Below are 21,819 nucleotides of genomic sequence, written 5' to 3' on the forward strand. Positions count from 1 at the left end.
GAGGCCAAGAGACTTGTCTGTCTCATAAATGGCACACTCCACTTTCTCTAGTACTCAGCTTTGGTGTGGGCAATAAAAGACCCCAAGCAAATAACAGCCAAATCAGCATTATCCTGGGACTCCATGACAATGATGCTTCTCCAGTAGGTGCATGGTCCTTGAAATTCCACTTCTGAATTTAACTTTGATTCCTACTCATGTGCAAAGTTCCTAACTGCTTGAAGACATGCAAAATAAAGCTTCGAAGAACTAAGTTTAGCACGGAGTTGTCCAGGGAGCAAAAGTGTGGGTCCTTCCTCATCCATCAGCTTCTTTTAAATGGTAAAGCAGAAAGAACTCCTGAAAACTTACCACAAGGCACTTCTCTCCCCAGTCACCCAGAGCAAAAAGTATATACCTCTGAAGTAAACTATCCGGGGGCAGTAGGAACCTTTGAGGTACGGAAAACGATGCGTTTATGTTAAGTTGTAGTGTGGGAAAATGTTCATAAAGAACATACATTGCTGTAGCCTAATTTCATATGCTTTCTTTCCTGACTGTTCTTCAGTAAGAAGCCTGTTATTCCCTTTCAGCTGGAAAATTCTGTGATTTCTCTATGACATATCAAGTCATAGTGGGTATGTTCAATGGCCTGAGGGGCAGTTTAGACACAAGGTGAAGATCTTCCTCTAAACCTGACTTTGGAAAAGACTATCTTACCTGTCTCGTGGTTCAGAAATACAATTTCACACCGTTTATTGTAGAATGGATGAAGGTGTTGAGGGTGTGTCTGGAGCTGAGTAACTGTTGCCGCCGACGTCCATCTGTAGCAGCCTCCTCTCTCCTCTCAATTTGCTGATGCCTCACTCGTGGAAGGAGTCCTCAGGGTCAGTTTTTTGTTTTGCCAGCACAGCAGAGAACAGGCTCATTGGGTTTCTCCACCAAGAGGTATAACGTCTCAAACTCACCACCTTTACTAAGCACGCTATAACACCAAGAGTCTCTTACGAGAGTCTGAATTTCATTATAGTTAGGTGGGCAACATAGGAAAACATCGGGTGGAATCAGGTGATAAAAATTCGTGGATTCACTGAAAAACATTCACCGAGTGCCATGCCCACCATGTGTCGACGCTGTACTAAATACTGGGGGTGCAAAGAAGACTGCCCCCAAGAAACTTTCATACCAGAGGAGGAAGATGGGTGTTGAGGGAAAAGCACACGGGAGTCATGCGGGCATCTGTACAGCAGGGTCACAAGGTGGGGGGGTGACAAAGTAGGCAACGGGTTGCAGGATAGGAAAGATTCGTAATGGATGAGGCAACAACTTGTTTGTGTTGAGTTTCTGCGTGCATCTTAAATGACAGAAAAAGGTAATTAAAGAACCAGAGCTAGCTGGCGTTGAAAATAAATTCGTACACATGTCACATGGTTTGAATAGAGCTGCTCTACTGAAACGAATTCACGGTTCCTTCTGAAAGAAATCACAATATAGTAAGTGTGTATTGGGGGTGAGGCTCCTTTGTTTGGAGCCACATTTTTCTAATAGACAAAGCTAGTCCGCTTCAGGAAATGTTTGCCATAGTGAGATATAGACTTTATTGCATCTCTTTTCAAAGGCAAGTTGCCAAGGGAAGATGCTACCCCTTGAATTAGGTCATGTTATTACCTATGTGACATATAACCTATGTCTCTTGGAGTTGGTTTCTATAAGTTGAAGCGATATTTTCTCTGGCATTAACTTAGTCTGTGAAACTTAGAGGCCCCAGCTGAGGTAGATTTATCTCAAACTTACGCTTCAGGGCTCCTCATTTACACAGGCCCCTTCCAAGGTCTTGGGAGGGGGTCCTAGCAATTTTTTGTATTCATAATTTTGCATGCTTTTAATAGAGAGGATTTCCCAAAGTAGATGAGGTTCAGGCCCCCCAAGATCCTTTATTTACCCCTGGGTTTCAGGTAATTATAACTCAGGAAGTTTCTTGAGTGAAGCCTCTAAGTTATTGATAAACACAGAGTGAACTAGTTAGCAGTGTGGTAAAGTCTATTTTGAGTGGGCATGGCATTCGGTGAATGTTTTTCAGTGAATCCATGAATTTTTATCACCTGATTCCACCCGATTTTTTCCTATGTTGCCCACCTAACTATAATGAAATTCAGACTCTCGTAAGAGACTCTTGGTGTTATAGCGTGCTTGGTAAAGTTGGTGAGTTTGAGACGTTATACCTCTTGGTGGAGAAACCCAATGAGCCTGTTCTCTGGTGTGCTGGCAAAACAAAAATCTGAAACCCACCTCAAAGACATTCCAAGAACTTATTAATAAGGTACCACTTTCGGGGGTTTCTGTTTCATTTTGTTTCAATAAGCTACCACTTTTTGAATGGTAGTAATAATCGTACCTCTTTCAGATGAAATCAGGAATGAAATATATTATGGAAAACCAGCAGTGGTTGATAATCCTAAATGTTAAGTATATTTTTTTTTTTCTGACTTTAAAGTGCTTCTCCTTCATTCACCTACACAGGTCCAGACTGATGGCTTATTTTTTTTTTTTAAGATTTTTTTTCTTTTTTTTAATTTTTTATTGTTATGTTAATCACCATACATTACATCATTAGTTTTATTTTATTTTTTTTTAATTTTTTATTGTTATGTTAATCACCATATATTACATCATTAGTTTTTGGTGCAGTGTTCCATGATTCATTGTTTGTTCATAACACCCAGTGCTCCATGCAGAACGTGCCCTCCTCAATACCCATCACCAGGCTAACCCATCCCCCTACCCCCCTCCCCTCTAGAACCCTCAGTTTGTTTTTCAGTGTCTGATGGCTTATTTTTTAAAATTCTTTTAGTCACACTTCATTGGTTCTAACAGTACAAGCTCCATGATTTTAGAAACTGAAGGACTCTACAATGTAGAGGCCTCTACCTTATCCACGTAGATCACATCCGCATGCCGGCTTGTCTGTGGTGCATCAGTCTTGTGCCAAGAACATAAGCACTAAGAGAGAATGAGGAAAATCTAAGCCTTACCCCTACTGAATTATTTACCCCACTATTGAGAATACCATTGAGGTAGTTGTGGCCACACTGTGAAGGCAAATCGAGCTGCAGTCACAGAGACACCCTAATGCTCCCCCGTCATCCAGTATCGGTTTCCTTTAGACGGCTGTGTGCACACACAAGTTTATACACTGCAGGGTATCGTCATCACTTTTTGCTATGTACTGGAAATCCTGGCAGCTTCTTCTCCGATTCAGAAAGGCATAAACGTTCAGGATGAAAATAATAACTCAGGCCTGTCCTTTGAGGGAACTTCGGGTGGCTGTTTTATTATTTTCTATTTGTAATAGTTCAAAAGGTTTGACATAGTCCTACCCAGCAACTACTATACTTTCCTTCTCCCAGCCGCATCTTATTCTTCCCACGTACCTAACAACATATCTTCTTTCTCTTGGAAGCAGAGTAGTTCTTCCTCTGCCCCATAACATTTCTTTATTACCTACCTCTAGTAGGCACTTACTGTGTTCCAGGCAGTAGGCTAGGGACCTTTACGTATTGTACAAGCAAGATAGTGTGCCCAACACTCTCAGATAGTGCCTGGCTCATGGGAAATGCTCAATACATGCTTTCTCACACTATATCTTATTTTCATGTTTCCAACAGCTCTTGCAATGTGGATATCGTTATCCCCACTTTGGGGACGAGGAAATTGAAACTCAGAGACATTGGGTCACTTGACTAGGTTCACACTGTTCATAAGTGGCAGAGCCGCCTAGGAGCTTTGCAAGTAAGGCAGCTCCTCATTCCCTTGGAGTAGGAGCTGAATGATGACTCTTTGGCGTTTTGTGCGTTGTCTCTTGGAGTTGGTTTCTAACTGGAATAGGACCTTTAGAGCAGAGAGCTCCTTTTCCCTATGGCAGTCCCATGCTTCTGGAGCTCCTGGCCATGCCACCTCTGGGCATCCCCAGATTTTCTGCTCACTGCCCAGTGCAAATGTAGCATCATTATTACTAGGCACCTACTCTGTGCCCAGCCTTATGTGAGGTGCTTTGCACATGCTCTTTCATTTAATCCTCAGATTGCCTTATGAGGTAAATGGTGCTAAGTGAGACTCAGAGATGTTTGTTACTCCAGTCACTTCACCAGGATGTGACAGCCAGAATTCAAACCTAGGTCTTCCTGATTCCAGGGGCCCCTGCTTCTTTTGCTGTTCCTCACTGCCAGGAACTCTTCTTCAAAGCTATTCTCAGAACTTTGATTAAAATATAGGCCCACCATTTCAGATTCTTTAGACTTCGCCCTCCCCCACCCCGCCCCGAGAAAGGACTTACGTCATGAAGTTAGATGTCTTGTATTGAGGAGCTTCACAGGGGGGGTCATGTTCTCGTGGCTCATGGACCTATGTAGATGAATAAAGGAAAGGGGTTACTCCATCCCCAAGTACTTCAAACATACTGGAACAGGTTCTAGGTCACTCTGCTTATTTCTTGGACTGCCTTCCTCCAAGGAGCCAGTTTTCCCTGCCTGCCTTCGGATTCTAGCATAGATAGTTTGGAGTTGGTCCTATTTTAAATTTATTTTCACTGCCTGCTTTGGACATGTTTTCAGCTAAGGCTGTTAGGATTTCAGTACATTCAGGACAGTGATGACATGCTTCAGTCCTCAGTTCTTCTCTGTCTCCTCAGTTAATAGAAAGGAAACATAGCCCATCCGTCTGGACCTGTATAGACGAATTTGGAGGAAAAAAAATAACAGGAAGGAAATGTTCCCTTATTTTGTGAGCTACCTTTAATCTGTCCCATTGTTCTACAGCAAAAGGCTTTTGCAAAAATACTTGAGTTTTCCTCTTCAAATAAGGCATATTTTTAAAAATCATTTAGAACAATATTCCTTCAACTTTGATTATGAGACAGCCTTTGAAGCCTCATAACTGTTGTTATGTTTTACTCCTATAAAGATTAAGTCCGTGAATATCAAAAAGCTGATGGACTAGGAGTCAGCACACTTTTTATCTGTAAAATGAGGGAATTGAACTGAAAGGGAAATGGTCTCTAGTGTGATGTCCTCAGTGCCTCTAAAACCATTCGTTTTGTGGTTTGTAGAAAAACAGTTACTGTGGAGTCCCCCATATGTAAACTGTTGGGTCACTTCTCATTCTGTCCTTCCCCCAGGCACAGCTTTCATGAAGGAAAGACAGCACTAAAGACAGGAGGAGGAAATAGGATAATTTAGAGTGGCCCTATATTTTGGTTTCACTAGGGATAAACGCAGGATGTTAATCTCAGTAGGACAAGGGCAGTCTGGTTAAGAGGAAACACTGAGCTGATGGATACAAGGCCATGGGTGAGCACCCAGGAAAGAGTGGAGGGTTAGAGAACTGAGATAATTTGGGGGGGAAGGATAACTAATTGCTAAATGGTTTCGGCTACATAACGCATTATAGTCATTTTGGAAAACAGAGAAACATGCACAGGTGGAGGAACTCACTTGCACAGAGCCCACCAATGAGCTTATAGATTTTAATGCCAATTTTTTTTTCAAAGCAAAGGACATCCAAAGCCTCAAAGTTGAGGAACTGTGCTTAACCAGACGTGTGACACTCACATTCTTCCTCTTTATAACATTATCTTATTCAATATTAACTAGTGTTACAAATCCAACATGTTAATGGTACTGAAAAAAATCTAGACGAATGGGCTAGAATAAGAAGAATAGGGGAGTTTCCAAGGCAAGAACAAAAATGCATGGTTCTTTCCACCCCCTACCCCCCCACCCCCCCACCCCCCCACCCCCCGCTGCCTCCCAACCCCCACCCCCGCCCAGAAAAAGCATGGCTCCCAGCCTCACCATTGGCACCCTCCAACCTCCGTTGTGGAAGAGTCTGAGCCTTTACTCCCCTTTTCTCCACCTACCAACACATTTGGTCTTCTGACAACTGGTGCTCTATTTATCAGAATATGGTTCTTTTTTTTTAAATGGACATAGAATCCACATAATATAATATGCAACATCATAAAATATACAGTCCAATGGTATACTTTGACAGACAATAGTCAGCACTAATGCCAAGGTATTTCCATCAGCCCCACAAAGAAATACCATACCCATCACCTGTGACTCCCCATTCTCCCTTCCTCCCAGGCCCTGGCAACAACTAATTTACCTTCTGTCCCTGTAGATTTGCCCCTTCTGGACATTTCGTAGAAATGTGTGTCTAGCTTCTTTCACCCAGCATGTTAGCTTCGAGGTTTATCCATGTAGCATGTCTCAGTACTTCATTCCTTTTTAAGGCTGAATAATATTCCCTTGTATACATACATCACATTTTGTTCATTCCTCAGTTATTAGATATTTGGATTGTTTCCACTTTTTGACTATTATCAATAATGCTGCTGAGTATTCATATACAAGGTTTTGTGTGGACATAGGTTTTTAATTCTCTTGGGTACATTCCTAGAAGTGGAATTGCTGGGTGATGTGGTAACTCTGTGTTTAACCCTTTTGAGGAACTGCCAAACTGTTTTCCACAAGTGACTACACCATTTTATGTTTCCACCAATGTATGAAGGTTCCAGTTTCTCCATAATCTTGCTACCACTTATCATTGTCTGTTTGTTTGGTTATAGCCATCTTAGTGAGTGTAAAGTAATATCTCATTATAGCCTTGATTTGTACTTGTCTAATGACTTAAGACATCGAGCGTCTTTTCATGTGCTTATTGGCCATTTGTGTGTTTTCTTCGGAGAACCATCTCTTCAAATCCTTCGCCAATTTAAAAATTTGATTATTTTTCTTTTTATTGAGTTGTTAGAGTTCTCTATATTCTGGATATTCTGAATACTAGACTTTTATCCGACATATGATTTGTAAATGTTTTCTCCCATTCTGTGAGTTGTCTTTCACTTTTGTGATAATGTCCTTTGAAGCATAAAAGTCTGTTTTTTATAAAGTCCAATTTATTTATTTTTCCTTTGGTTATTTGTACTTTTGGTGTCATGTCTAAGAAGCTGTTGCCTAATCCAAGGTCAGAAAGATTCCTAGTTTTATACCTTGAGCTCTTCCATTTAGGTAGTTGGTCCATTTCGAGTTAATTTTTATATATGGTATGAAGTGTAAGAATCCAACTACATTATTTTGTATGTGGATATACAGTTGTCCCAGCACCATTTGAAAAGACCAGTCTTCCCACACTGAATTGTTTTGGCATCCTTGTTGAAAATTAATAGAACATAAATGTGAGTATTTATTCCTGGACAGTCGGTTCTGTTCCATCGATTTATATGTCTGTTCTTTTTTTCTTTTAAAGATTTTATTTATTTATTTGACAGAGAGACACAGTGAGAGAGGGAACACAAGCTTGGGGAGTGGGAGAGGGAGAAGCAGGCCTCCCGCCAAGCAGGGAGCCCAATGCGGGGCTCGATCCCAGGACCTTGGGATCATGACCTGAGCCGAAGGCAGACACTTAACGACTGAGCCACTCAGGCGCCCCTATGTGTCTATTCTTATGCCAGTATCACACTATGATTACTATAGCTTTGAATTGGGTTTTGAAACCAGGACACATGAGTCTTCCCACTTTGTTCTTCTTTATCAAGATTGTTTTGGCTATTCTGGGTCCTTTGATTTGATGTATGATTTTTAGAATTAACTTGCCAATTTCTGGAAAGAAGTCAGCTGCGATTTTGATAGGGAGTGTGCTGAAACCGTCGTTCAATTCGGGGCATAGTGCCATTTTAACAATATTTTCTTCTAATCCATGAACGTGGCATATCTTTCCATTTATTTTGATGTTCTTTAATTTCTTTCAACAATGTTTTATAGTTTTCAGTGTAGTCTTGTACTTCTTTGGTTAATTTTTTTCCTAAGTATTTTATTCTTTTTAATATTGTTACACATGGAATTGTTTTCTTAATTTCATTTTGGACTACTCATTGCTAGCGTATAGAAATACAGCTAATTTTTACACATCGATCTTGGATCGTGCAACCTTGCTGACCCCATTTATTAGTGCTAAGTTTTTTCCTACGTTCCTAGGAATATGTCTTGTGGTCTTCTGGTTTCCCAGGAATATGTTGAAGCATTTCAAAGTCTCTGTGGACATCTTATTTCTCAGCTTTTTCCTTTTAAGCTTTTTGGTTAGGCTATTTTTCTGTCCCTCCTGTTAATCCATTGCCTCACACGACCACCAGGATAAAACCTTTACCTGTAATTGTTTTTTAAAAATGCCCCTTGAGAAGAAGAGGCTTTTAGCATTGTGCAGCTCTCAGTGAGGTCAAAGACAAGCTTTTCAAGTGAGGTTTTCCAGGGAACCCACTATACAGTTAAAACAATGACAGCTCTTTGAAAATGAGGCTTTAAGGAAATCCAGCTCCATTTTGCTCCCCCGGGGTGTGGGCTATTTTTCAAGGTGACCATCAGGATAGAGAGCAGAGGTCTAGGACAAGTTAAAACAACAGATCTCACTGTTCTTATAGAAATTAGTTTTTATTTAATAAATGCTCTCTGGGTTGCTGCAAGCCCATTGGTTAAATTTTCCAAACTTCTAAAAAAGTTAATTCTGACCATTTTTGCCAGTTTTTGTCATTGTTGTTGTTGCTTTTATGAGAGATGAATTTTCAGATGTCCTCACTTTCCCATTTTAACTGATTTGCCTATAACATGGTTTTAAATCTCTAAAGTCTCAATGACCATTGGCTAATTAAACACTTAATCATGGGAGACGATTAGAGAAAAGGAATAAAAATAGAAAATGTAATTCTCAGAGAAGCTCTCCCAGGTGGAGAGATGAAGTTCAACAAAGTATTTCTATATTTAGTGCTCTCAAAGTTAAGTTGAAGGTAACACTATTTTTAAATCCCCTTTGCTTCATACGAGTTAAACACAGGCTTTGAAGTCAAAACTTGAATTCAAATTCCAGCTCTGCTTCTGACTCTCTTGACAATCTAGGACAAATTACATAACCTCTCTGTACCTCAGTTTCCTCATTGATAAAATGGGGTAATGATCGTATCTATCACATAAGGCTATTGTGAGGATTAAATGTGAAATGCGGATCACAGATACCTTACAGTCCAATAGCATTGGTTGTGATGATTATCTTTCTAATATTTGGCAAAAGTACAGCAATGATTCTTGAGTAGAGTCAACCTCAAGGAAGATTTTCTTTTCTTTCATCCTATTTCTTTCACCTTTTTTGTTTTTAAAGCATTGAGAAGAAAATTTATTCAACATTTTGGAATAAAAACTTGTGTCAAAGAATGACAAAATGTTATTTACTTATTCAACAAACATTCATTAAATAACTAGTAAATAACAAGCACTATGTCAGGCACAGGGACAATGACAATCAAGTATGGTCCCTGCCCTCAAGGAGCTGACCGTCCAGGAGATTGACAAGGAAATAGGTGATGACATGCCATGACAAAGGCTGTGATACAAGGGTACACGGAACATGTGGTGGGAGTATAGCTTTCACCAGTTCCTCCTACATTTAGCCCCTATTGTTTGGCTCCAAAACTGAGGAATTGGTCCTCTTTTTGTCTTTAACTGGGTGGTTTAAACTGTGGAATTTTTTAAATTTCTAGAGATAAGAGAAAAGCACCTTAAATCATGGAGGACACTAGAAATAGTATTTCCTACAGAGCCAGGGCTTCCTACTAGTGTAGTCTCTTCTGGGGTTTTCAACCTGAAAAGTTCTTTGCCATCCACTTAAAAAAAAAATGTTTTTTCTCTTTCCCACTTTATCGTTCAGAGACCTGGGTAGTTCCCAAAGGGAGACTGCTTTACAGATTTATAGGCAAAGGCAGGAAATGATTACTTTTAACCTTCAAGTCCCATACCAAAAAAAGGAACATAAACTTTCATGGTAGTTGTTGAAAATGCAGATAATTTTAATTCCATTGCATTTTTCAGAATTCTCAGTCGTAACCCTCTGACAACTGTTGAAGATTCATATCTTTTTAAATTGCCGGCATTAAAATATTTGTAAGTATTACAACAATCTCATGGCTCATGAGATGATTTCTGCTGTTTTTTAAAGATTAAGTGTTTTGCATTTTGGTTAAAAAGTCATAATTTAAATTTAACTGGGTTATTGAAATAAGAATTATTGGCAAAGAAACAATGTGTGTGGGCAAGACAGCCTGCAGAGGAAGAAAGCAGTATTGAAGAACACATACAGATATGGAACATGCAGATGTACGCAGAAATATCATTTATCATGTATGTAGAAATATCATTTGTCTCAAAAAGCAAAGTGGAATAAGATGTACATTATTTTTAAAAAAAAGATTAATCAAGAGAGGTGGATGCAATTGAGAATGAGAAGTAGGATAATGGTAAAAAGAGATTGTACTGTTCATCACCACGGGGATTAATTTGATGATGCACATAAATTTAAATTTCTTCAATAAATGTTCTCTGAAATTATTGTCCATAGCAAGTTAACTCTTGAGCTGGCTTGACGGAATTTAACTAATCACATGTTGTTAAGTCTCCTTTTAAGTATAGAATTTTTGTGTTGGGTATCATTCATGTTTGGACTTTCTCCTTCAGAGACATGGGAACAACACAGGTGTCACTTCCAACAATTGAGAGCATCCTCATGATGACCCTTGAATTGGAAAAACTGTAAGTTGATTTTTCTTATGTTTATTTTCACTTAGTTGTTTATGTTTGTTTTATTCTTTTCTTAAGTCAGATTTATTGAGGTATAATTTTCATTAAATAAAACTTACTCTTTTTAAGTATACCGTTTGATGAGTTTTGGCAAACATATAGTTACGTAACCACCACCACATCTGAGATACAGAACATTTTTGTTTGCAGTCAGTCCCCTTTTCCCACCATCAGCCCCTGGCAGCCACCAGCCTCATTTTTGTCCCTGAGGTTTTGCCTTTCCCACCATGTCTTATAAATGAAATCATACAGTATGTAGTCTTTTGTGATTGGCTCCTGTCACTCAGCATAATCCTTTTGAGATTCATCCAGCTTGTTGCATCTATCTGCAGTTCATTCCTTTTTATTGCTGAGTAGTATTCCAGTTGTATGGATACACAAGTTTGTTTATGCATTCATCAGTTAATGGACATTTGAGTTGTTCTTAGTTTTTTGGCTATTATGAACAAAGCTGCTAAAAGCAGTCACGTGCAGGTCTTTGTGTGAGCGTATGTTTTCATTTTGGGGGAGGTAAAATACTTAATGGTAGGATGGCTTCATCATATGCTAAGTGTATATTTAACTTTTTAAGAAACTGCTTACCTGGGGGCACCTGGGTGGGTCAGTCGGTTAAGTGTCCGACTCTTGATATCGGCTTAGATCATGATCTCAGGGTCGTGAGATCAAGCTCCCAGTTGGGCTCCACACTGAATGTGGAGCCTGCTTAACATCCTCTTTCTCCCTCTTCCTCTCCCCGCACCTCCTCACCCCTGGCTCATATGCACCCACGTGTGTGCTCTCTCTAAAAATATATTTGACAGAGAGAGAGACAGCGAGAGAGGGAACACAAGCAGGGGGAGTGGGAGAGGGGAAGCAGGCTTCCCGCTGAGCAGGGAGCCCGATGCGGGGCTCGATCCCAGGACCCTGGGATCATGACCTGAGCCGAAGGCAGCTACTTTAACCACTGAGCCACCCAGGCGCCCCATGTACAGATACCTTTTTAAATGATGTGTCCTTCAAATCCATTTTTTCTTTTCCTTTTCTTTTTTTTTTTGACATTTATTTATTTATATTAGACGAAGAGAGAGAGTGAGTGAGTGTGGTGGGGGGAGAGGCTGGAGGAGATAGAGAGAGAGAATCTCAAGCAGACGCCCCGCCAAGCACGGAGCCTGACTCAGGGCTCAATCCCACAAGCCTGAGACCCTAACCTGAGCCAAAATCAAGAGTTGGACACTCAGCCAACTGAGCCACCCTGGCACCCCCAAATCCATTTTTTAATTGGATACATATTACTGAGTTTTAAGAGTATGTTATATATTCTGGAAAAAGTCCTTTCTCTCAGATAGGTGTTCAGCAAATTTCTCGCCGGTTGTAGTTTGTCTTCATTCTGTTCTATCTCTGAAGACCAGAAGTTTTTAATTTTTAAATTTTGATGAACTCACCTATTTCACCCATCCTCCCACCCCCTGTCCTCTCTGGTATCCATCACTTTGTTCCCTATAATTAAGAGTCTGTTCCTTGATTTGTCTCTCTCTTTCTCGATTCGTCTCTCTCTTTTTTTCCCTTTGCTCATTTTTTTTTGTTTCTTAAATTTCACATATAAGTGAAATCGTATGGTATTTGACTTTCTCTGACTGACTGACTTCACTAACATTATACTCTCTAGCTCCATCCATGTTGTTGCAGATGACAAGAGTTCATTCTTTTTTATGGTTGAATAATATTCCATAATTTATATATATGAATCTTCTCTTTATCCGTTTATCTATCAATGGACACTTAGGTTACTTCCATAATTTGGCTCTTATAAATAAGGCTGCAATAAACATAGAGATGCGTGTATCCCTTTGAATTAGGGTTTTTGTATTCTTTGGTTAAATACCCAGAAGTACAATTAGTGGATCATAGAGTAGTTCTATTTTTAATTTTGTGAGGAACCTCCATACTGTCTTCCTCAGTGGCTGCATCAGTTTGCATTCCCACCAACAGTGGTGGTTCCCATTTCTCCATATCCTCACTAGAATTTGTTGTTTGTGGTTTTTATTTTAGCCATTCTGACAGATGTGAGGTTGATATCTCATTGTGGTTTTGATTTGCATTTTCCTGATGATGAGTGATGTTGAGCATCTTTTCATGTGTCTGTTGGCCATCTGTAGGTCTTCTTTAAAAAAAAAAAGATTTTATTTATTTATTTGTGAGAGAGCACAAGCTGGGGGAGAGACGGAGGGAGAGGGAGAAGCAGACTCCCCGCTGAGCAGGGAGCACCCTGTGGGGCTTGATCCCAGGGCCCTGAGATCATGACCTGAGCTGAAGGTGAACCTTTAACCGACTGAACCACCCAGGTGCCCCTGTGTGTCCTCTTTGGAGAAATGTCTGTTCATGTCTTCTGCCCATTTTAATTGGATTGTTTGGGGGGTTTTTTGGTGTTGAGCTGTATAAATTCTTTATATATTTTGGATACTTAACCTTTATTGAATATGTCACTTGCAAATATCTTCTCCCATTCAGTAGGTTGTCTTTTAGTTTTGTTGATTGTTTCCTTTACTATGCAGAAGCTTTTTATTTTGATGTAGTCCCAATAGTTTGCTTTTGTTCCCCGTGCCTCAGGAGACATATTTAGAAAGATGTTGTTAAAGCCAATATCAGAGAAATTACTGCCTGTGCTCTCTTCTAGGATTTTTATGGTTTTAGGTCTCACATTTAGGTCCTTCATCCATTTTGAGTTTACTTTTGTATATGGTGTAAGAAAGTGGTCCAGTTTCATTCTCTTGCACATAGCTGTCCAGTTTTCCCAACAACATTTTTTGAAGAGACTGTCTTTCTCCTTGCATATTCTTGCCTCCTTTGTCGAAGATTAATTGACCATATAATTGTGAGTTTGCTTCTGGGCTTTCTGGTCTGTTCCATTGATCTATGTGTCTATTTTTGTGCCAGTACCATACTCTTTTGATTACTACAGCTATGTAATATAACTTGAATTGTGGAATTGTGATATCTCCAGTTTTGTTTTTGTTTTTCAATATTGCTTTGGTTATTCAGGGTCTTTTGTGGTTCATACAAATTTTATGATTGTTCTAGTTCTGTGAAAACTGCTGTTGGAATTTTGATAGGGATTGTATTAAATCTGTAGATTGCTTTGGGTAGTAACCATAGATCTGCTTTCTGTTACTCAAAATTGGGTTGCATTTTCTAGAATGTTATATAAATGGAGTCATGTGGTAAGTACTCTTTTCTAACTGGCTTCTTTCATTCACCGTAATTATTTTGATTCATCCATGTTGTTATGTATATCAATAATTCATTTTTATTGCTGAATAGTATTCCATTATATGAATATGCCACAATTTATCTGCTCACCATTGATGGACATTTGATTTGTTCCAATTTTTGGCTATTAAAAATAAAGCTTCTATGTGTGTACAAGTCTTTATATGGATACATACTTCCATTTCTCTTGGGGTAAATACCTGGAAGTGGATGGCTGGTTCCTATGGTAAGGGTGTGTTTAAGTTTTTAAAAAACTATTTTCCACAGTGGTTGTACCATTTTACATTCCCACCAGCAGTGTATGAGGTTTCCATTTTCTTCACATGTTTGCTAATACTTGCTATAGTAAGTGTTTTTAATTTTAGACAGCTGAACAGGTGTATAGTGGCATCTCAGTGTGGCTTTTATTTGCATTTCCTTTATAATTAATGATGTCAGATATCTTTTCATATGCTTATTTGTCTTTTGCCTACATTATTATTGAATTTGGAGAGTTCTTTATATATTCTGGAAAGAAGTCCTCTATCAAATATGTAATTTACTAAGTATTTTCTCCCATTTTGTAGCTCGTATTTTCATTCTCTTAAGGGTGTCTTTGGCAAGATAGAAATTCTTAATTTTGATGGTGTCCAATTTATCCATCTTTTTTTGTAGGCTATGCTTATGGTGTCATATCTAAGAAATCTTGCCCAACACAAGGTCTCCTGTGTTTTCTTTGAGACGTTTATAGTTTTCGGTTTTATATTTAGATCTTTGAACCAATTTGAGTTCATTTCTATATATGGTTTGGATTGATGTTTGCTTTTTTGCATATGGATATCCAGTAGTTCCAGCACCATTTGTTGGAAAGACTATCCTTTCTCCACTCAACTGCCTTGGAACCTGAAAATAAGTTATCCATATCTCTTTCCTTCTGGACTTTCTATTCTGTTTCTTTGATCTGTTTGTCTAAATTTATACTAATATCACAAAGTCTTGAAAGTGTAGCTTCATAAGTCTTGTAATCTGGTAGCGTTAGTCCTCCAATTTTGTCTTCTTTTTCAAAGTTGTTTTGGCTATTCTAGGAGCTTTACATTTCCATATGAATTTTAGCATTAGCTTGCCAATTTCTACAGACAAGTCTGGTGGGATTTTTATCTGTAAATCAATTTGGGGAGAATTGACATGTTAACAATACTGAATCTTCTGATCCATGAACACTTTATGTCTCTTCATTTATTTAGGTCTTCTTTAATTTTTCCCCGGAATATTTTATAGTTTTCAGTGTGTAAGCCTTTTACATCTTTTCAGACTTTTCTAAGTATTTTATACTTTGGATGCTATTTTTTAATGATGAAATTTTTTAAAATTTCAATTTCTAATTGTTTATTGCTAGGTATTAGAGATAAATTAATTTTTTGTATATTGATCTTTTATCCTACAAACTTGAGAAATTCATTTATTAGTTCTAGTATCCTTTTTATAGAGTCCATCAGGTTTTCCCCATAGATAATCATTTTATCTGCCCATAAAGATAGTTTTACTTCTTCCTTTCCGTTTTGAATACCTTTTATTTCTTTTTCTTGCTGTATTGCGCTGACTGGAACCTTCAGTGTACTATCAAATAGAAGTCATGAGAGAAGACTTCCTTGCCTTTGTCCTGATCTTGGAGAGAAAGCATTTGTCTTTCACTATTAAATATGATGTTCGGGTTTTTTCTGTAGAAGTCTCTTATCAAGATGAAGTTTCCTTCCATTCCTAGTTTGCCAAGGGCTTTTTTTTTTAATTTGTAATCACGAATGGATGTTAGATTTGTCAGATACTTTTTCCCCATCTATTACAATGATTGTATAATTTTTTTAGCTTATTAACTTGGGTAAATTACATTGATTTTCAAATATTAAACCAATCTTGCAATCCTGAGATAAACCCCACTTCGTAATGTAGCATCTTTTCATATATTGTTGGATGTGATATAGTAAAATTTTGTTTAGAATTTTGTATCTGTGCTCATGAGAGATATTGGTCTGTTGTTTTCTTTTCTTGTAATGTCTTTGTCTAGTTTTGATAAAGCAAAAGTTGGCCTTAAAAATGAGTTGGGAAGCTTTCCCTTCTCTTCAATTCTCTGGTAGAGTTTGTGTAGAATTGGCATTATTTCTTCCTTAAATGTTTGGTAGAATTCACCAGTGAAGCATGTGGGTTTGAAGCTTCTATGTGAGAAGGTTGTAAACTACACATTCTATTTCTTTAGTAGTGCTATTTAACTTACATCTTTATTTTTGAGTAGTTTATGTCTTTAAGGACTCTGTCCATTTCATTCTGAATTTATTGATATGAATTAGTTTATAATATTCCCTTATTATCCTTTTAATATATATAGAATTTGTATTGATGTCACCCCTCTCGTTTGTGTTGTTGAAAATTTGTGTCTTCTCTTGTCTTTTCTTGATCAATATGGCTAGAGGTATATCAGTTTTATTTATCTTCTCCAAAAACTGTCTTTTCATTTCACTGACCTCTCCATTTTTCTGTTTTCCATTTTATTTCTGCCTTGATCTTTATTATGCTATTTCTTCTCCTTACTCAGTGATTAATTTTCTTTTTCTAGTTTCTTAAAAGTGGACGCTGAGGAAGCTGAACACTGTGTTAGCAACATCCCACATGTTGACATGTTTTCAGTTTCAGTCAGTAAAAAGAAATAGTTCTTAATTTCCCTTTTGCTTTCTTTTACCCACAGGGTTACTGAGAAATGTATTGTTTAGTTTCCACATATTTGGAGATTTTTCAAATCTGTTAATTTCTAATTTAATTCTATTGTGGTCACAGAACATATGTTGAATAACTGAAATCCTTTTAAATTTATTGAGTCTTGTTTTATATCCATGTATTCTGGTAATAGATGAGAATATGGTCTATTTTGGTAAATATTATGTGTCTACTTGAAAAAAATGTGTATTCTGATGTTGGGTGGAGTGATCTATAAATGTCAATTAGATCAAGTAGGTTGATAGTGTTCAAGTCTGCTATATCTTTACTGATTTTTTATATTTTTTTCTGTCAATTATTGAGAGAGGGGTATTGAAATCTCCAACTATAATTGTGTATTTATTTGTTTCTCTTTGCCATTCTCCTTAATATATTTTGAAGTTCTTTTATCAGATGCATAAATATTTAGGTTATGTCTTTTTTATTAGTTGCCATTTCTATCATGATGGAATAACCTCCTTTATCCTGGTGATATTCTTTGCTGAAATTGACTTTGTCTTATAGTAATATAACCACTCAAGGTTCCTTTTGATTTGTGTTAGCATAGCATAATTTTTTCCGTACTTTTAACCTACTTGTATCTTTCTATTGAAGATCATTCTTGTAGACAGCATGTAGTTTTGGCTTGTGCTTTTTTTATCTGGTGTGACAACTCTATCTTTTAATTAGGGTGATTATACCATTTATATTTAATGTAATTATTTCTATGATTACATTTAAAGCTACTGTCGAATATTTTCTATGTGTCCCACCTGTCCTTTGTTTCGTTTTGTTTCTCTTTTTCTTCCTGCTTTTGCGTTGACCGAGTACCTTTTTTTATTTTATTTGTTGACTAATTAGCTACAACTCAGGTTTTGTTATTTTAGTAGTTGCTTAATGGTTTGTAGTGTTCATCTTTAACTTACCACAGTCTATCTTCAAATGATATTATATGATTTTGTGATTGGTATAAGAACCTTACAATACATAGCATACTTCCATTTTTCCCCTCCTGGCCTTTGTGCTATTGTTTTCATACATTTTACTTTTACATCACACCATATTATTTTTTTTGTTTAACCAATAAGTTAACTCTTTTATTGAAGTATAGTTGATGTAATATTAAATTAGTTTCAGATGTACAACATAGTGGTTCAACAATTATATACATTATGAAATGCTCACCACAATAAGTGTATTACAGTATTATTGACTGTATTCCCTACATTGTACTTTTCATCCAGTGACTTATTTATTTTATAACTGGAAGTTTGTACCTCTTAATCCTTTTCACCTATTTTGACCTTATCCCCACCCTCTCCACTTTAGCAACCAGTTTGTTCTCCATATTTTAGAGTGTGTTTCTCTATTTTTTGTTGTTTGTTCATTTGTTGTTTTTTTTAATTCTACATATAAGTGAAATCACATTGTATTTGGATATTTAAATAGTAAGAAAAGCCTTATATATTTACCTATGTAGTTACCAGTTCTAATGTTCCTCACTCTTTTGTGTGGATCCACGTTTCCATCTGGTATCATTTTCCTTCCGCTTAAAACTATTTCCTTTAGCACTTCTACAGTGTAAGTCTACTAGCGATGAATTCTTTCAGTTTTTGCATGTCTCAGATAGTCTTTGTTTTGCTTTTGTTTTTGAAAGATCTGAATATAGAATATTAGCTTGATAGTTGTTGGGTCCCCTCTCTTCACTGCTTTAAAGACATTGCTCTACTGAGTTCCATTATTTCCAACAAGAAATATGTTGTCATTATTATCTTTGTTTCTCTATACGTTGTGTGTGTGTTTTTTTCCTTTGGCTGCTTTTAAGATGTTCTCTTTATTGATGGTTTTGAGTAGTTTGATTATGATGTGCCTTCATGTAGTTTTGTCCATGTTTCTTGTGCTTAGAGTTTATTGACCTTCTCGGATTTGTGGGTTTATTGGGTTTGCCTGTTTGGAAAATTTTAGGCTATTATTTTTTCAAAATTTCTTATATTTCCTCTCCTTCATTCACTCTAAGTACACATATATTAGGCCACTTGAAGTTGTTGCACAACTCACTGAGTTCAGTAGAGGCATGGGTTTTTTAGTGTGGGTTTTTTTAACATATGAAACACAGTTATAACTTTTTTAAAAAAATTCACTTATTTGAGAGAGAGAGAGCATGAGCGGGTGGGGCAGAGGGAGAGGGAGAGATCATCTCAAGCAGACTTCACGCTGAGCTAGGAGCCCAATGTGGGGCTTGATCTCATGACCCTGAGATCGTGACCTGAGCTGAAACCAAGAGTCAGATGTTTAACTGACCGCACCACCCACGCACCCAGTTACAACAACTTTTTAAATGTCGTTGTCTGCTAATTGTAACATCTGTGTAGATTATGGGTTAGTTTTGATTGATTGCTTTCTATCTTCAGTATGGGTCATATTTTAGACTTATTCAGACTCTTGTTAGAAATCTACCCTCTTCCTGTGTGCTCTCAAGCCAAAGGGAGACTTTTGGGTTGGAAGGAGATACTTCTGAATTCAACTACAGATCAGTGCCACCCAGTTCTCATCTCTGTCTTATTCTAGGCATACCATACCCCCTACCATCCTTACCTTTCTGTGGACACCTCTGTCCTTCTATTTATTTACAATATTCAAGAGCAGCAATGGGCCAACTGGTCCCTACCCAAACATCCAGGCCACATGCCTCAAGAATTCCTTTTTGCACAGCCCTGTGATGCCCTTGGCCTGCCTACTCAAGTAACTCCTTTACCACTAATTTAATTCTCTGTGTTTCCATGTATAGGATTTTACCTAGCCGTATGGCCTGCTGTCTCTGCCAATTCAAAAATAATATTGAGGTTGTCTGCAAGACAGTCAAGCTGCATTGTGACAGTGAATGTCTGACAAATGCCACACATTGTGGTGAGTCTGAATTGCCTCATGGTAAATTTTTAAATTTTTATTTTATTTATGTTTTTTTATTTTTAATCAACCATGATAAAATTTTTAACTAATGATGTCATTGCATTATTTTTATTCATTCAGAGTCAAATCCCTAAATCTCTCTTTTGTTAAGAAAGATTTATTTATTTATTTGAGAGAGAGAGAGCACGCGAGTCGAGGGAGGGGCAGAGGGAGAGAATCTCAAGCAGACTCCCCGCTGAGTGCGGAGCCCAGCGCGGGGCTCGATCCCATGACCTTGAGATCATGACCTGAGCCAAAACCAATAGTCGTATGCTTGAGCCACCCAAGCACACCTCAGATCTCTAAATTTCTAAGAACTATTCCTTTGTTAAAAGTCAGATTCTCAGTTATGTTATTAAATTAATTACCCCCAACTGAAAAGTTGTTGATAGAGTGCCTCACAGTTTGTAAACTGATTTTATATGCATTAGATCTCAGGTGCCCTTTGTCTTATAGGACAGGTGAAGATACATTTTTATTTTGTTTATTTTTACAAGTAATATACTATAAGAGTAAAAGTGGTGCTGATTTATAAAAAAGTGTTATTCAGAGCCTGAGACTCTCTGTTCCCTAACCAGAAGCTGCTACCTTCTAATGGATAGAGAGGGCTCATCAAAAGGAATGAGATCTTGCCATTTGCAACGACGTGGATGGAACTGGAGGGTGTTATGCTGAGTGAAATAAGTCAATCAGAGAAAGACATGTATCATATGACCTCACTGATATGAGGAATTCTTAATCTCAGGAACAAACTGAGGGTTGCTGGAGTGGTGGGGGGTGGGAGGGAGGGGGTGGCTGGGTGAGAGACGTTGGGGAGGGTATGTGCTATGGTGAGCACTGTGAATTGTGCAAGACTGTTGAATCACAGATCTGTACCTCTGAAACAAATAATGCAATATATGTTAAGGGAAAAAAAAAAGAAGAAGATAGCAGGAGGGGAAGAATGAAGGGGAGTAAGTCGGAGGGGGAGACGAACCATGAGAGACGATGAACTCGAAAAAACAAACTGAGGTTTCTAGAGGGGAGGAGGGTAGGGGGATGGGTTAGCCTGGTGATGGGTATTAAAGAGGGCACATTCTGCCTGGAGCACTGGGTGTTATGCACAAACAATGAATCATGGAACACTACATCAAAAGCTAATGATGTAATGTATGGTGATTAACATAACAATGAAAATTTAAAAAAAAGATAGAGAGGGCTCTTCTATTCTTGGATTGTCCAACTCTGAACTTGTTCTGAATCTTAAGCTTTTCTGTCTAAAAACACTCAGGTGCTTTTAAGTATTTTTCTGTATACTATGTTTTATTGGCACTAACTTGATGACTTCCAAAATGTGCTTTTGCACTTGGATAGCTGGAATACAGGTCCTTATCAATGATCTAGGGTACATCAGAAATAATACTAAAAAAAAAAAAAAAGAAATAATACTTTGCTACTTCTGTAAGTAAGTACAGTGTTGCTTATTTTTCAAAACAATTTTTTTACCAATTATATTACTCCCTTCTCCCTTAGAGGTGGGTAGAATAGGCATGTGTAATCTCCGTTTACAGGTGAGGAAGACTGTGATCAGAGGTGTTAAGTGCTGTAGCCTAGCACTCAAGTGTCTCATTTTGCACTCTCGGCAAGCCTGTTGCTCCTCCTTTCTCGTGACCCTTATTACCTCCTCCTCTGACCCTCACCACCACCACTAAAAATACTTCCAGATCTTCTGGAAAAGAAACCCAGCAGCACAATGCTGTGCCATCTATACAAGCTGTGCACCTGACCTTCAGATAGTTGGAAGCTCTGAACAGTTCCCTAAATAAAGCAAGAAATATTAGAAATGAGAGTGAAGTAGGCATCTGGCAAAAGATTCTTTATCCCTTCTGCATGTTAAAACCTCAAGTATCATTCCATTGATTTATTGAACATTCCACATTGACATATCTCTCACACCTGGGAAATATCTTAACCTAGACCCCAGATCCCTGCCCAAATTTAAGCAAAGAGCCAGGGTGGACATAGTGGGTTTTTTTCTGTTTAGAGCTTATGTTATGTGAGCTGCAATATATGGGAGCAGAGACCAAGCAAAGGAATTGGTGGGTAGGTAGAGAGGGCATGTCCAGATGAGGACCTGCTAACAGTGGGTGTTGTCATGGGCATCTGTGATGGCAGCAAGAACACAAGCATGCTGAAGAGTGCAGGCAGGAAGCATCTGAAGCAGAACAGGATGGGGTATATGAATGCCAGGAGTCACATTAGA

At 38.0% G+C, this 21,819-nt stretch overlaps 1 protein-coding gene across 4 annotated transcripts in view; it reads left to right on the forward strand.

Annotated features, from left to right (window-relative positions):
* LOC114203860 (leucine-rich repeat-containing protein 37A2-like) overlaps nucleotides 1-21,819 on the forward strand; it is a 51,955-nt gene that overhangs the window by 17,066 nt on the left and 13,070 nt on the right. For 3 of the 4 annotated variants that reach the window (XM_088028219.1, XM_088028221.1, XM_088028222.1), the window contains 3 exons: nucleotides 9,894-9,965; nucleotides 10,536-10,610; nucleotides 19,417-19,556. In XM_088028219.1, coding sequence (XP_087884345.1) covers nucleotides 9,894-9,965; nucleotides 10,536-10,610; nucleotides 19,417-19,556 — 287 coding nt within the window. The remainder of the gene's footprint in view (nucleotides 1-9,893; nucleotides 9,966-10,535; nucleotides 10,611-19,416; nucleotides 19,557-21,819) is intronic. The other variant, XM_088028220.1, reaches the window with a different exon arrangement.

This window comes from Eumetopias jubatus, unplaced genomic scaffold (assembly GCF_037043125.1).
Source record: "Eumetopias jubatus isolate StellerSeaLion01/CBP00866 unplaced genomic scaffold, mEumJub1_p1.0 scaffold_10, whole genome shotgun sequence".
Classification (NCBI taxonomy): Eukaryota; Metazoa; Chordata; class Mammalia; order Carnivora; family Otariidae; genus Eumetopias; species Eumetopias jubatus.